This window comes from Centropristis striata, chromosome 21, assembly GCF_030273125.1.
Source record: "Centropristis striata isolate RG_2023a ecotype Rhode Island chromosome 21, C.striata_1.0, whole genome shotgun sequence".
NCBI classification, from domain to species: Eukaryota; Metazoa; Chordata; class Actinopteri; order Perciformes; family Serranidae; genus Centropristis; species Centropristis striata.
Genome location: NC_081537.1, coordinates 8,859,595 through 8,876,867, shown reverse-complemented (window position 1 = coordinate 8,876,867; position 17,273 = coordinate 8,859,595). Strand labels below are relative to the sequence as shown.

General features: G+C 37.3%; 2 protein-coding genes across 2 annotated transcripts; one reads left to right on the top strand and one right to left on the bottom strand.

Moving 5' to 3' along the window:
• Positions 1-430: 430 nt before the first annotated feature.
• mlst8 (MTOR associated protein, LST8 homolog (S. cerevisiae)) lies at positions 431-7,046 on the top strand. Its single transcript, XM_059324355.1, is given in 10 exon segments — positions 431-534; positions 826-1,003; positions 1,513-1,564; positions 1,655-1,817; positions 1,900-1,975; positions 2,524-2,676; positions 2,762-2,848; positions 2,851-2,891; positions 2,991-3,154; positions 6,136-7,046. Coding segments are annotated over 9 exon segments (984 nt in total). The 5' UTR covers positions 431-534; positions 826-874; the 3' UTR covers positions 6,255-7,046.
• A 105-nt stretch (positions 7,047-7,151) lies between these two features.
• Positions 7,152-16,855, bottom strand: bricd5 (BRICHOS domain containing 5). Its single transcript, XM_059324359.1, has 6 exons — positions 16,649-16,855; positions 15,408-15,545; positions 14,762-14,911; positions 14,055-14,162; positions 10,523-10,673; positions 7,152-7,597 (listed from the first exon to the last, which is right to left on the bottom strand). Exons 1-6 carry the CDS (start codon positions 16,700-16,702, stop codon positions 7,503-7,505), a joined length of 696 nt encoding a protein of 231 aa, XP_059180342.1. The 5' UTR covers positions 16,703-16,855; the 3' UTR covers positions 7,152-7,502.
• Between the last annotated feature and the right edge of the window lie 418 nt (positions 16,856-17,273).

Genomic DNA, 17,273 nt, shown 5'->3' with positions numbered 1-17,273 from the left:
AATTATCAAATCATATATTGAGAATATATTTAACAATCTGAGTGGGGTCATTCTGCAAAACGAGTACTTTTACTTTTGATACTTTAAGTACATTTTGATGCTGATACTTTTGTACTTTTACTGAAGTAAGTTTTGAATGCAGGACTTTTACTTGTAGTGGAGTAATTTAACAGTGTGGTATTGGTACTTTTACTTAAGTAAAGGATCTGAATACTTCTTCCACCACTGATTAATCATGATTCAATAATATACAGTTATATTTTCCTTATATAGGTCATTCACCATAATGTGTAATTTTACTTTTGTACTTCAGGTATATTTTATGCTAATACATTTAAGTCAGTTTTTCAATGCAGGACGAGTATTTCAGCTCGACGGGATTGCAACTTTAACAGTTATTGCTATGATGAAACAAGTCAGTAGGTGGAAGCAGAGCGTTGGTTTGAAAGCGGAACCTTCGAAACATCGTCGTATGTTTCTACACGGATACATTACGGGGGTGTACTGATTTGTCGTCAACATCAACAACTGAAGGTAATATAAACTTATTGCATTTATTCCGTTACGCAGCCGAAATTGTCACACATAATACCCTTTATGGAAATGTCACTACAGTCATAATGTGTTAGCGTTTGAACTAGAAACGTTAGCTTCCTGCCTCAACTGCGTGACCCTTGAACACAGCTAGCTAACATTAGCCTCCAAGTTATAAGTTGAATCGTTTATTTTGACAGTATGAAAGTAAATTAATCCATTCTACTGTTTTTAAACAGATTTCCAAGGAAAGTTAAAGTGCAGCTAAGTGTTTCTTGTATTTCCACGCAGTTTCATACTTACACGCCTCACACTGAGCGGAGACAGCCAGCAGTCAGGCATGAATGTGAACCAGGGGACGGTGGGCAGCGACCCGGTCATCCTGGCCACGGCGGGATACGACCACACGGTCCGGTTCTGGCAGGCCCACAGCGGGATCTGCACCAGGACAGTCCAGCACCAGGACTCCGTATCCTTACTGACTTGTACAACAGCGTGTTCTGACAAATGCCGTCTAGAATAGAGTTAAATTGTAATATTTACATTTTGTGGACAGTTAGCATACCTTATAAACAAAATGTGTGTCAATATTCAAGATTTGGGTTTCCACAGACATTTTATAACCTTCCACTTTCTGTTTTAGACATTCTATTAAATATGTTAATATAGGCCACTGAATCAGAAAAGGTCCCCATGTCTCAGTAAGATCAACGTGTATGTTGTCAAAATTGCTGTTGTTTACTGTTTTTGGAGCATCTCCACTGGCGGACTGAGGGTCTTTGAAGGGCAGGGGGGCAAATGATGAAAAGGGCACGTGCTCCGTGTAGTGGGGCACTTAACCACGATTTGTTCATACCACAGAGGCATCCAAGAGGGCAGTTTTGCCTCGTCTTTCGAACATTAGTGCACCAGGTGGGGCGATCAGGCGATATTTAAAAAAGAGCCTAAACAATCCACTTCCTTAACATTTTCTCTCAGCAAGTAAATTCACTTGAGGTCACACCTGACAGGAGTATGATTGCAGCTGCAGGTCGGTTAAGAATTCTTCTCAAATCTTGCATTGCATTATTCAATTCATAGCTGCTATATTTATAATAATTCCAACTCTGCTTTATTTTAGGTTATCAGCACATCCGCATGTACGACCTGAACTCCAATAACCCCAACCCGGTGATCAACTACGACGGAGTCAGCAAAAACATCACATCTGTGGGCTTCCATGAAGATGGACGCTGGATGTACACGGGAGGAGAGGACTGCATGGCTCGCATATGGGACCTTAGGTACTGCAGAGGGAGCTGACTGTGATTAAACACATTCAGACTGCATTCAACAAACCTAACTGATTAAAACTGCTCCTTCTAGATCAAGAAATCTACAGTGTCAGAGGATATTCCAGGTCAACGCTCCAATCAACTGTGTATGCCTGCATCCCAACCAGGTGAGACTTAAAGCATACATTCAAGTTTAAACCATCATGGATATATGTAGCTAGATAGATAGATTACTTTATTCATCCCCGAAGGGAAATTCGGTTGTCACAGCAGTCCGGTATTCAAGTACAATAAAATACAATAGAATAAAATACTGAGGTAGCATCAATAAAAACAACAATAGAAAAAAACACAGAATAGAACAAGGACACTTAAGAAGTTAAAAAAAAGAAAATCAGTTGGTAGGATGGTTGGCAAGATGATGGTAATAATTAAACTGGTGATATGATGGCAACAATGCTATATTGACTAGACGGTATATAATAATAATAATAATAATAATAATAATAGTACAGTATATAATATAATATGTAATAATAGATAATAAACAATATAAAAATAAATAAAATGAAAAATATAAATAAAGTAATTTTAAGTAAAATAATATGATATATAATAATAATAATAATAATAATAAATAAGGCCGGTATAATGATAATAGTAGTAATATGTCTGCTTTTTATGTTATTATAAGTCATTTTTGTACGTTTTTCAGGCAGAGCTGATTGTTGGAGACCAGAGTGGAGTGATCCATATCTGGGATCTGAAGACTGACCACAATGAACAGCTGATTCCTGAGCCAGAGGTCTCCGTCAACTCAGTTCACATTGACCCAGATGCCAGTTACATGGCGGCGGTTAACAGCTCGGTCAGTAAACAAACTGGTCTGTAAAAGGTGCTGTGTATTCACACTTAATGAGTTTTAAAGCATCCTGTTTTGTTCTGCTTTACAGGGTAACTGTTACGTGTGGAACCTCGCCGGAGGCATCGGAGACGAGGTGACTCAGCTCATCCCCAAGACTAAGATCCCTGCACACAAACGAAACGCTACTCCCTCCGCTGCAAGTTTAGCCCTGATTCCACGTGAGTGCCCTCTTTCTCTCCACACTATAAATATTTCTCTGTTGTTGTTTTTGCTGATAAAGGTAACCAGGTTTTTGTGTTTTTCGCCGTCACCTGCAGTCTGTTGGCCACCTGCTCAGCAGACCAGACCTGCAAGATCTGGAGGACGTCCAACTTCTCGCTGATGACGGAGCTCAGCATCAAGAGCAACAATCCCGGAGAGACGTCCAGAGGCTGGATGTGGGACTGTGCTTTCTCTGGAGACTCGCAGTATATTGTCACTGGTCAGTACATAAGTCCTGGACCATGGGTTCACTATCACTATTACATTGCATCAATTCTATAATGATCAAGATCAGGGCAGTGTATTTTATTTTTATTTTTATTTATTGTTGTTTGCACTTAAAAAACATACAACCGTTAGGAAATAACAGTACAAGAAACAGTAAAAGAAAATGCAGGAAAGATCAAAAAGCCCAAAGGGCTTATACGCGACCCTCCCTCTTAAACCTATAAGTAACTATACTTTACTTAAATTACATAGCTAGATGAAAATAAAAAAATACAAACAAAATTTAAACAAAACAAATACAAAGGTGTAGAACATCTATAGGGATTTTTTGAGCTTGGTCTTAAAAGTATTTAAAGAGGAACATGATTCTGTTAGATGTTTTATGTCATTCCACAGCACTGCACCTTGATAAACAAATGAGAATTTGGCAACAGAGGTCCTACAGAAAGGAATATGTAAATCATTATTTCTTCTTGTAAGATGTGTATGATAATGAGAATTAAACTCAAAGTAACTATGAAAAAAGTTAGGTAAAGATGCAGGAAGGCAAATTACTTTATACATAAGAACCCCTGTTTGATACTTATTTACCTCATAAATTGTAAGTAGTTGCAATTGTTTAAATAATGGTTTAGTTTGGGCTAAATAAGAAGAGTTAGTGGCAATTCTGTAACAGACACAAACACAAGGATCCCACACTCATAAAAGTCCTACTGTTTTGGAGTTTAACAGAAAATATGTTGGCAATTATTAGATTAATTTAAGTATCATTTAAGTCAGAAACAACAGGGTTTTTTTACAGACAAAGCATTTGCAAAAAAGTTGCCTTAAACTGCATTGATGCAAATACATATAAAGTCACAAGCTATTGATAAAGACGTTTATGAGAAAGACTTGGAACAGTCTGTGAGTTTTGCAATGTGTTGCTGTGGACGGGGGCAGCAGCAAAACATGTTCTGGCCACCCAAATAAATTTAGAATATTTTCACCACTTTACCTTGCTGTCAAAAAGACATTTCTGGTATGGATCTGAAACTGTTATTTATACTCTCTTCAAAGCCACCAGACTCCATTGACATAAACAGTAATTTTGCCTTCCAGAACACAGGAGTTGCTGGTCTACCACTGCCTTTGTTTGATAGTTTGTTTGTGTTATTGTGCGACTGGTGTTTTTTTTTTTTTTTTTTTTTCGTAAATTTTATTTATGCAAAGTTAAAAAAAGATAGAAGATAAAAGATAGAAAAGATAGAAAAAAAAGATAGAAGAAACCCAACAGAAAAAATAATAAAATAAAAGTAAACAAAACAGAAGCAAAAGACAGCCAGCCACCACTTAATCTTTAACGTAAAAAGAAAATGTGCACAAAAACATGTCGGTCCAACAAAATGCCCCCAATTGTCCGCTCATATGAAAAGGGCCAGAGATTGAGTCCAGGAAGCCAGAGCCAGAGGGGAACAGCAAAGTCTCTTAACCTGGATACATATCAAGAAAAAATATATAATATATATAACATATATTTATATACAATGTGCGACTGGTGTTTTAAGTTAAAGGGTTAGTTCAGTTTCATCAAAGTCACACAATAAGACAAAAAACTGACCGAGCCAGGCAGCAGTAGACCAGCAAGTTAAAGGTAAAATTACTGTTTTTATGAATGGAGTCTGGTGGTTTTGAAGAGAGCAACTTCAATGTCTGGGTTGTCTGACAGCAAGTTAAAGTCTAATTGTAGTAACACTTAAACTGATATTGATATTTTAGGTGGCTAAAATATATGGGTGGTTGACGTGACGCTCAATTTTTGTGTTCCTAGTGACAAATATTACTAAAATTTGATAATATTTCATTAAAAATTAATGTTTTAATATGCAGTTCATTCTTCTACATCTAATCCATCTGCAAACAATGAGTATCGTTCTTCAACTATGCAAATATTCTGTTTTGAACATGACATTTGTCCACCGGTGCAACTGTCCTAGGTAGCATTACTTATCTTAAAACAACTGTAATTTAATGAAAAATTAATCTAAATACATTAAAATACTTGAATGCATGTCATACGAGTGTTTACTTATTGAATCTAGAGGATATAAGTGTTAAGGTCCCTATGTAGAGTTATTATGACACATTACATTTTGTCCGCAAAACTGGTGTCCTCCTGGAGCAACGCCATTATGTAGATATAAAACAGGCATTAATGTGACCACCCCATTACTGAGAGGGGTCCTTCCAGAATCAGGAAGGACAGAAGACATCTCTGGAGCAGGTGGACTGCACACAAGATCAGTTCTGTCTCAAATATTTTCATAATATTACTATTTCCGTGCAGTGTTGGAACTGGTCGTCTTAAGGTAGTCCTTTGGTACAACGCAGTTTAAGTATTGATCTGAATATTTTTATCAATTTACATTGATCATTGAAAATAATGTAAATTGATAAAAATATTCATAACTTATATGCCTTGGGCTTATCTATTTTATCTGTCCAACATTCTCTGAATTAAATAATGACATTCTTTATTTTGTTGCACCGGTGGACACATTTTAGGACTACCACACCAAAAGTTAATAATATGCTAAATATATGAAGAATTAGAAATGGACACATTCAGTGTGGAATTATTCACATATAAGGGAATATAATTGTATGTCATTTGACATATATTTTTGAATTATTCTTTTTTTCACTTTGAATTTGAGTTCACGTCAACCACCCATATGTAGCTGCCGCACCCTGTCCACAGCAGTACATTGAGCTTCTGTGTCAGTCGTCCTGCATGCTTCTCCCGGGTGCTAAATGCCATCCACTGTCGGTAATACACCGACTATGGATAAGCACTTCATACAACCCCACTTCAAAAAATCCAAACTATTCATTTTCTCCTAAATGCTGCTGTTCATCTCTATACAGATTAAGTCACTTTTTAAGCATTTTGGACAGAATATGTTTAATAACTTGTGTCGTTTCCATCTATAGCCTCTTCAGACAACCTGGCTCGTCTGTGGTGTGTGGAGACCGGCGAGATCAAGAGGGAATACAGCGGCCACCAGAAGGCTGTTGTGTGTCTGGCCTTCAATGACAGTGTGCTGGGCTGAAGAGGAGAAGGAGGAGGGAAGAGATGAAGAGATGGCAGACAGTCTGTGCAGAGGTGGAATAAGGACAGAAAAGCTCAGAACGGACTCTTGGGAAGATGTGCCTCAACTGGGAATTAATACAAATGATCCCGGAAAAGATCATCCTGAGAAAGAGAAGGCTTGTGTTTGAACATTATAATGAATCTCAGCTGTGATCCAAGATATCTACAGGGCTCTTTCTTGCCAGATATCTGTAAGTATTCAGCAAGGCAGAAATTCAAGTCAAAATCCATCTTAAAGGGCCACACACACTATTTTTCACCAGCCCTACAGGAAAACTTCTGAACCAACAGTGCAGAAATTGGTATAAATCTGAAAATACAGTCATGAAAAAAATTACTAAACCATTGTTTCCTTCAATTTCTTGTTCATTTTAATGCCTTGTACAACTAAAGGTACATTTGTTTGGACAAATATAATGATAACAACAAAAGTAGCTCATAAGAGTTTAAGAGATGATAGCTAGACATTTTCCATGTTTTTCTTGATAATAACCATGGAAAATGTCTAGATATCAGCTAGTAATTTTTTCCATGACTGTATGTTAGTATTCATCAACAATCCTTTGTTTTTTACTTCATCACTATATAAACAAACAGGTGTTTGTTTATATAGTGCACCATAATATTTATTGTATCAAAGGACCACGTTTCATGTCAACATGCAGGATTTTTTTCTCATGTTTAATATGTGTAATTCACTCTTTATTTGCTATTCTAAGTGATTTCGCAGTAAAGATGTAATTCAAACATGTATCTCGAGTCTTCTTTTTCACTCTAATGAAGAAAAATTGGCCACGAATACACAACAGTCTTTTATTGGACAGATGAAAACACTCTGGAACGGTTACACATGATGATACTGCAGCAGTGGGTTACAGGAAATACAATTAGAGGCGCATACAAAAAAAAGAGGGTTCTTTCTACTGTAATCTCCGAAGTGTCCCACCAGAGAGGGTATTACACATGAAGAGAGTGACGATGGGGCTTTGGCGATAACCATGACAGCCTGTCTCCATCTCTTCTCTCTCGGAAGGATGGAAATGCACTGGGAGGGTTGGCTGCTTCGCTGGTTTACTGGCGGCTGTATGGCACAAAGGAAACAGTCAAAGCTGGCTTTTGTTCAGGGTTTTTTTCTTGTAGAGGGAGCTAAAAAGACAACTTTGTTTCCCTGATCTTTTGCTGGGAGGAGAAAAGGGAGAATACACAGTCACTCTGGCAGGTAGTAGAAGCACACGGACACACAGATGTTGCTGGGAAAGCAGATGTCGATGCAGAAGTAGACCAGCCTCTGTTTCCCCGGGCCTGAGAATAAGACAGAGACTTTAAAATCCATGAAAAGATTCACATCATCGTGGAGAAAGTGCAGCATTTACTGTTTAACCCTCCTGTTATGTTCATTTCTCAGGAGCAGCAATAATGTTCATGGGTTCGATTTGACTATCCAAAAGTGTAAGAAACCAATAAATCGCAATAAACATTGTTTATGTTTAATTAATAACTCTGTTACTAACCATTTCAATCAATATTTCGTACTATGGTGTTCTTTCCCTCTCACAGATCATGGTTCAATGAGGATAATTCGCTTGTTTTTCATTAAAAAATGCATGTTAAAATGTTTTTTAATGTGCATTGGAAAGACCTACATATAAACTACTACTTTATATGACGTTGATTTTTTAAAATGTTATTATTACGTTTTTTGAAAAAATACTTTTAACTATTTTTTTGTTTAAATTTCAAACTTTGAAATGGGTCAATTTGACCCGCAACATAAGAGGAGGGTTAATGGTAGATTGAATAGTTGAATAACCCGACTCTCTAAATTAATGATATTATCCTCTGATTCTGAAAACAATACCCATATTTCATTCCGTACAAGTGGAGAAAAGTGTACCTAACTTCACAACTTTAAAGCATAAATAATAAAATGTCTCTAATGCAGTATTTAGTATTCATGAATTAAGATTCATGATTAAAGTAGGATTTTCTGCTGCACCACTTGTAGACTGATAAGTGAGTGTAAGTATAAGTTTTTTTTTATAGCCTATCATTCACTGCGACAGTGGAAAGGTCACTAGATGTCATAGATTAGTTTTAGGTTTCAGCCTGACACATTGGTTGGTTGCTTATGGAGTTGCCAGCTGGCTCATTTTAAATGCTCCCTTCATACAGTCTGTGGATTCTGACCAATGGATCTCTAACTCCTGTGGTGTGTAATATGACCAAGCACACTTTCCTAATATTTAAGATAACATGCCATTTGATGATTTTATCCAAAATTTAAATACACAACGTAAATAAGAACATACAGTATATCAGTAAAATGTCTGTTTAATATATATATATATATTAGTATTGTCCACTTTGGTCCTGATCATAACTACCAATATATTTTTATTATCTGAATTTTAACCCTTCAAATGTCAATTTGTTGACATAGTGCCACCATTGTTCCTTAAAAAATACTCAAACATTTAATCATTTTATGTAAAGTAGACTTTTTCCTTTTGTTTATTTTCCTTTGGGATCCTACATAATAAATTAATATAGTAAAAGGAAGAAGAAGAAAAAAATCGGAATTTTGAAGCCAGGACTCTAAATTGAAAGTCTAATTATTAGATGCATACAGTATATCAGTAAAATGTCTGTTTAATAAGGCAGGATTTAAAGGTTTTTGGTTGGATGCCCGAAATAAGGTCTGTATTAACAGAATCTTTAGATTTTCAAAATAAAACAAATCAGTAAAAACCCTGAATTTCTAAGCTTTAGCGTGTCTTAAATAGGTAGGTGCTAACAGGTGGCTAAATGAGACGACAGAGTGACATTAAATGGCATCGTCACTTTAATGGAGGCGATGTCAAACTTTGTCAGTCGCCGACCGTGAGCTTTTTACTTCTGGCGATTGCCACAATTGTATACAATTGTACAGTGTATTTTCTGCAATAATCCAAAATCCAATTGAAAAACCCATTGGTTTTTGTGTCAATAAGAAAAATATAAATTGAAGAGAATGTGGCATGGCTGACATAATTTTGAAATATTGCAGAAAATACACTTTGTGGCAATCACCAGAAGTAAAAAGCTAAAGTTAGATTATAAACTTTGACATCACCACCACTAAGCTGACAATGTTTGGTTAAAAAATCATGTTTAATATTACTTTTTTTTCATTCTCATTTAGCCACCTGTTAGCAACTGCCTTTTTAAGACATGCAAAAGCTTAAAAATCAGGATTTTTTACTGATTTATTTTATGTTGTAAAACAAAATGTGAAAATCTCTTAAGATTCTGTTAACCAAACACATTAGCTTACATTTTTCTTATTGTCAGCACATGGCATGAAGAGACCAGAACCCTGTTTCTAAATACTTCTTCTTCTCTATTTTGTCTTGAGTAGTCAGCATGAAGCCTATTTTTATTCTGAAGACATACACTACTGGTCAAAAGTTTTAGAACACACCAACTTTTCCAGAATTTAATTGAAAATGATGCAGTTCAATGTCTCAGTGTACTCTGAAATTAATGCACATTTGCAACATTTAAAATTCTCTATTGAGCATGATAGTGTTTTGAAAGTAAAAAAAAAGATTCAAAATCACATTTTATGTTGGACTAAAGGACTAAAAAAAGACACAAAATGACTAAAAAAAGACACTAAAAGTCACAAAATGACTTACAAAGACATGAAAAGAATTAAAAAATAGCCCAAGACTCCATAGAGTTAAGTTGTTAACCCATTTCTTGTTCCCTGAAAAAGGCCTACTTGTATAATTCTGAAATGTACATTATTTTTCAGTTTTGGTTAACCTTACCTTTTTTTATTTACCTCTGGCAGTTCACCACTTACCTTCGTACCCTTTCAAGCTGTTCATTTGACGTGAACTGCTTGAATTTCAATTAAAAAATTGAAAAATTGGGGTGTTCTAAAACTTTTGACCGGTAGTGTAAGTCAAAATATATGCTATATATCTATGTATATGATTTACTATTTTTAAAAGGCTAAGGATACTGGAACAGCTGGGCACTGTTAACAGCATGTTAACATCTGTTAAACAGGAGTAAGGAGAGCATTTGCTCGGGACTATTTTCTGTGGCGGATTAATACTCATTTGGTTCCCTCAAGAATATTACCAGTTTCCCTCATAATGTAATGTACAATGCAGTTTTTGTGATTGGGAACGTCATTTTTGGGAGACAGAGCTGGATTATAAGATTGTATGTCCTCACCCTGGACCCTCCTGGTCCAGTGGACGGAGCTGTCCTGACACAGAGCCTGCAGAGGCTCCTCCAGCGAGGACACGTCCACCTGACTGGCTGCCAGCACTCCCAGGAACTCCGTCTGCCTCTGGGTCTCGTTCCCAAACAGCTGGAAGTGACTCTGCCGAGGACAGTATCACAACATCTCAACAGGAGATCCACAGCAGACCAAGGTTATAATAGTTTTGGATTTTTCATTAGTTTTAGTTTTAATTTCGTTGTCAATTTTTGTTTTCAAATTCAGTTAGTTTTACTTGTTTTACAGTGAGTTTGCTAGTTTTGATTAGTTTTATTTTTTGGAAAATGCTTAGTTTTAGTTTAGTTTTTATTAGTTTTAGTGTTAGTTTTAGTTGTTTTGTAATGGGGTATTTGTTGGGTGCCAGATTCAATAAGGTCACAATAAATGTTTCCTTTATATCCTTTGTCTTATCCATCTCAGCCCCAATAAGTTTATTAAGTCATAAAACCAGATAGATGAAACTGATTTCATACCAACCAAAAAGGTTTATGTATGAAAAAGTTGACAAAGACGAAAACTAAGGACATTTTCACTATAATTTTAGTTAGTTTTAGTTAGTTTTGTAACCACAAAATACAGTTTCAGTTAGTTATCGTTTTTTTAAAACTCTCGTTTTTATTTTTATTTCAGTTAACGAAAATGTGTTTCAAGTTTAAGAAAATGTGTCAATTCTAGTTTTCGTTATTTCGTTAGTTTTCGTGAACTATAATAACCTTGCAGCAGACGAGGAGTTTTGTCCTCTGGAGGAATGAATGCTGCAGTGTCATTTAATAAGTGTGAGAAATCATATTCAGCTCACAGTGACAAAGTCAAATGAACAAATTGCAGTCAGAGCAGAGGAGATATGAAGAAGAAAAAGCAGATTGAAACTCAAGCTGCTATTAGCGTGATATCCTAGCAGATGAGGTCAACACTGCTGCACATTTGTGCTCTTATTCGCCACAAAGACTGTGTGTAATTGCACCACTTACACCTGTGATTGGCTCCGATAGTGAACCACTTAACGTACCGTTTTGCTTGAGTGGATTACGTAACAAAAAAAAGAGAAAAAAGACCAAGAAGAGCATTGTGCTGCAGAATAGATTAACAGAGTGCATTTACTCTCCATCCATAAGCAGCCTATCCCTCCTATCATAGATTAAATGACAACAATCAACACTGAGGGGCTCTATGAGATACGTGACACCACGAGACTGGATCACAACACTCACAGACTCAGCTCCAGGTGGAAATGGAGCTTTTGTGCCAAAAGATGATAAGACAGAGAAACTAAGTCTCATCTCAGTTTACCTGCACGGTCTCACATCATGACCATTCACCTACTCATGTTGTCAAATCACAAATAACCCTTGTGTATCCCTTTAAAAAAAGTTGAGATTTCAGATTAATTCAAAATTTAAAAAAAACTGCCATTAAATTTGATCTTAATATTATTTTCATTATCACTTTCATTGAGTCTCATCTATTAACCAACTTAAGTGCTACAAAATATTAATTTATTTTCAGAATGTTTACCCTTTATATGCCTGTTTGTTTGTAATATTATATTATTATATTATTATTATTACAAAAAATGTAATTATTTTCAATTTAATAATAAATGTGCAATACATGCAAGATACTTTTTTTCACAGTGAGATATATTTGAATGTCAAATTTTTATTTTGAGGGTTTTTTTTATTTGTTGTGATTTGTAGGATTAAGGATTAAAAAAAAATCAAATTTAGAGAACAAATATCTCCCCTTCCTAAAACTGACTGTCAATATATATATATATATATATATATATATATATATATATATATTAGTATTGTCCACTTTGGTCCTGATCATAACTACCAATATATTTTTATTATTTGAATTTTAACCCTTCAAATGTCAATTTGTTGACATAGTGCCACCATTGTTCCTTAAAAAATACTCAAACAATTAATAATTTTATGTAAAGTAGACTTTTTTCCTTTGGGATCCTACATAATAAATTAATATAGTAAAAGGAAGAAGAAGAAAAAAATCGGAATTTTGAAGCCAGGACTCTAAATTGAAAGTCTAATTATTAGATGCTGTAATGGCGGGCAGATTGAAAATTTTCATTTTAATGGATTTCAATGGGAACATTTTTGTCCCTTTTATCTGAGTGTCTGTATTTTCGATATGCCGTTTATAGCAGACCTATTATAGGACCTGAGGTTGAACTACCAACAAAGTCCAAGATGCCCCTAGCAAGGTTATAATAGTTTTGGATTTTTCATTAGTTTTAGTTTTAATTTCGTTGTGAATTTTTGTTTTCAAATTCAGTTAGTTTTAGTTAGTTTTTAGAGTGAGTTTGCTAGTTTTAGTTTAGTTTTTATTTTTTGAAAATGCTTAGTTTTAGTTTAGTTTTTATTAGTTTTAGTGTTAGTTTTAGTTTTTTTTGTAATGGGCTATATGTTGGGTGCCAGATTCAAAGAGGTCATAAGAAATTTTGCGTTCATTTCCTTTGGTTTATCCATCTCAGCCCCAATAAGGTTATTAACTCTTACAGTTCTGGGTGTTTTGAATTTTGGTTCGAGTGTAGACATCCCAGTCTCAGTAAACATATTTACCATGTGTTGCATGTTGAAATAGAAACACTGAATTATGAATGAAAAAAGTTGACAAAAACGAAAACTAAGGACATTTTCACTATAATTTTAGTTAGTTTTAGTTAGTTTTGTAACCACACAATACAGTTTCAGTTAGTTATCGTTTTTTTAAAAACTCTTGTTTTTATTTTTATTTCAGTTAACGAAAATGTTTTTTCAATTCTAGTTTTCGTTATTTCGTTAGTTTTCGTTAACTATAATAACCTTGGCCCCTAGTGATGCACAAGGGTTAAGAATCAGATCACACACATCATATCTGAGGGCAACAGGGCTCGATTCTGAACCAACTATAGTCGCCAATATTAGAGATCCAGGCATTAGTCAGCCCTCCCCTCACTAACCAGTGCAACAGGCTGTATTTTAATCCAACAGAGGAGCCTTAAAAGCTAGAAAGCCCTCACACAGAGTGGCCATTGTGCCCGGTCCAGGGCTCAGGCTGCTGCCGTAGTCTCCTGTAAGAAGATCCCGGGCACGCTGAGGGGGCCTGCAGGGATCAGATGTGCTGAGGAATTCAGCCGTGGAGGACGAGAGAGGGAGACTATACGGCTCTTCATACAGCCCTGTACGCTTCACCCCTCTCTTTGTAGCGAGCGGCGAGGAAGTCATGCAAAACCTATGAAACCCAGCAGGTCTTAAGCTATGAGTCACAGTCAGAAATGCCAGTTCACACATTAGTGAGGCGGTGACTTTACAAACACCTGGCAGAGCTGAAAGGGCAAACCTTTAACTTTGCTTTTCTCTATTTGGCCAGGTGTGCTTTCATCATAAGCTTTCTAGTCTCACATATCCTGAACGCAACGAGGGAAGCCCGATTATATAACACGAGCGCTCGGTTTCTCACGTGTTGAAATGTCTCTACCTTGTTTGTTGACTCGTGGAGGAGAGAGTGCACGTTGTCATAGTCAGACTGCTCCATCTTTCTCAGGAAGCAGCTCTCCTGCTCCACAGGTTTGTAGCATATCAAACCCTGCAACACAACAGCACACGGTCAGACAAGCAACCTGGTCTCACAGAAATCCGTGAAATAGCCACGGATTTCGCTTAACTCAAAATCCGTGGAATAGCCACGGAATCGCTCAAATTTCCGTGAAACTGACACGGATTTCGCTACAATGCAAGTTAATGACAGTCATATCCCGTGGCTATTGGTTTGTTCCAAGTCACGTGACTTTCAATGTCCCAGCGGTCAGAACAAAAAACATGGCGGACAGTTCTCTCATTTTTAGTGAAAAATCAATATTTTGACTTAGTTTCTGCATAAAAATGGATTTTGATCACATTTCTAGCGAGAAATATATGTTTTATTTTCTAAATCTTCACTCAGTGAATGTACATAATCACTTTGTATGTTGGAATAGCCACGGGATATGACTGTCATTAACTAGCGAAATCCGTATCAGTTTCACGGAAATTTGAGCGATTCCGTGGCTATTCCACAGATTTTGAGTTAAGCGAAATCCGTGGCTATTTCACGGATTTCTGTGAGACCATGTTGCAGACAAGGGATGTGGTTTGCATCATTACAGATAAAACACATATAATGTCGTGCATATCACCTGCACGTACATGTTTGATATCAAAGAGCACAGTGGACGTCTGATTTCCAGGTGAGGTCACAGAAAAGGTCACCAGGTCGTTCTGCTGGTCCACAACAGCTGACTGGTTGATCAGAACTCCGGTCTGATCTGGAACTGTGATTCTGACTATCTGTAAAGACTACAAAAGCAGATTAATGTTAGAAATCATGTTGGTCACCTCCTTATGAAGAATGGTCTACAAAAATGGCACAGTTAGCTGCCTACGAGAGGGTGACGTACTCCCTACCGGATAAACTGGATCAATATATGCTCACTTGGAGCCCTTTTACTGACTGGTTGTCTGTGGGTTAATGGTTGCCGTGGCAATGCAGTGTTGTCATTGATTTGATGTGTTTATCTGTTGAGAGGTGTCAGTGTGGTGGTCTGTGGTTGTGTTTGTTTGTTGTTGTTTTTTGTTTGTTTGTTTTTGTTTTTTCAACTCATTTACTGAAAAAAAGGAAAGAAAATAACTTAGGGAGTGAATTCCTGGCCTTGATGGCTCCCTGATTGAATGAATGTATTCCTCCCTGTCTGTAATATTTGTTTGATAAATTTCAATAAAAAGTTCATTACAAAAAAAAAGAAATCATGTTGGTAATACATGGGGTCTGACGGGTGAGGTGACAGTCATATACCTCGGCATGAGGCTGCGACAGCCCCAGGTGCCCCGTCGAAGCGAGGACAATGACGACCAGGAGCAGAGAGGCTGAGAGGCTGACCCAGAATGCCTTGTGTGGGAAGTGGGACTGGGAGGACGCAGCAGAGCCCCCATCCTGGAGAGATGTTTTATCCACAAACAATGAGCAGTGACAAGCTATTCATACATCTAACATCTCAAGAAATGATGGCGGAGTTAGAAACTAACATTGCGACTGAGATTTTTACTTAGAGGGACAGTTTGGATTTTTTTCAAGTACGGTTATGTGAAGTAGTTATCCATAATTGTTGAATTAACTACAGTAGTTGGAACTCGGAACGCCCCCAGTTCGGAGAAGCAGGCAGGAAACTAAGCAATGTACTGTGTACAATGTGCGGTGTACGGGGACCGCGAAAACAATGTATGTTCAAGCATATGCTATATTTACAATATTTTCACCACTTTACCTAACTGTAAGACAGTCCTGTTTAAGTTTACGCAGAAGAATTTGAAGCCATTATATGCGCTCGTCAAAGCCACCAGACTCCATTGGCAAAAACAGCAATTTTACCGTGCAGAACAAGTAAGTGGCTGGTCTACCACTTCGTCGATTGGTTTGATTATATATTTGTTTGACTCTGGTGTTTTAAAGTTAGTTAGTTAGTTCTGATTCACCAGAGTCACACAGTAACACAAACAAACAAACAAACCGATGGAGGCAGCAGTAGACCAGCAACTCCTGCAAGTTAAAATGACTGTTTATGTCAGAGGAGTCTGGTGGCTTTGATAAGCGCATAGAACAGCTGTAGCTACCACTGAATACATGTAAACATTTCTGTCAGACAAGGTAAAGCAGAGAAAAGATTGTAAATAAAGAATAAACTGAAAGTGGTATTGACTTTTTAAGGTGGCTAAAGCATGTTTAGCTGCTGCCCCTGTCCACACAGTACAATGCTGAGCTTGCATGCCGGTTCTCCTGCCTGCTTTTCCAAATCGGGGACATGTCGACCGCAACCTTCTGCAGGTAATACACTAACTACGGATAAGTACCTCATCTAACCCCACTTCAAAAAAATCCCAACTATCCCTTTAAAACAATAGTCCCACCCTATTATACAACTGTTACTGGCTTGTAATGTAAAGAAGGTGGCAAGATTTGCATGTAAGCAAAAACAGTGTCCTGACTTGACCCCAGCTCATATTCATGTATTCCTCTGTTAATCGTTTCTATCCACTTACTGTGCACTGTGCTTCCTCCAAACAGTCTTCTGAATGTTTCCAACACCTCACCATCCTTTGTCCCTTGACGGCTCCTCACTCAGTCTGCTCCCTGCTCGTAGCTACCGGCATGGAGCTGTGGTCATGACTGAGACTCAATACACCTGGCCAGCTTCTCTTTGTCCCTGCAGACCTCCCCCCTTTCTCCTCCTCCTCCTCCTTTTTTGGGTCTCACTGTCTCCCTCCCAAAACAGTCAACCACTTCACACAAAACTCGAAATCTTGCCAATTTTTAAGTCTTGTCTTCCTGCAATTTCCTCCCTTTTTATGTCTAATATGACTTAATATGCCTCCATCTTTCCATCGCCCCCCCTCACTCAAACACACACGTACACGAGAGGAACTGGCCGCTCTCCCCATCCCAGACAATGGACAAAGGGGTGAGGCAGGTGCAGCTCTGAAAGCCTCTCTCATCAGGTGAGAGGTGATACTGGCTTCTGACTGTTGCAGCGTCCAGCCGATGACAGCCCAAGGTGACTTTAAGCACTGGAAGTTTGCTGTGTTCGCTTTGTACTTAAAGCCACAGAGAGCAGAAGTCCGTTTAGTTAGGGTGACCATATTTTGATTTCCAAAAAAGAGGACAATC

Coding starts and splice junctions, on each gene's coding strand:
- bricd5 (XM_059324359.1), bottom strand. CDS start 16,702: ATGGTGAGGTGTTGGAAACATTCAGAAGACTGTTTGGAGGAAGCACAG. Junction 15,546..16,648: donor TGGAGGAAGCACAGTGCACA/GTAAGTGGATAG, acceptor ACATCTCTCCAG/GATGGGGGCTCTGCTGCGTC. Junction 7,598..10,522: donor CTGGACCAGGAGGGTCCAGG/GTGAGGACATAC, acceptor TCTTATTCTCAG/GCCCGGGGAAACAGAGGCTG.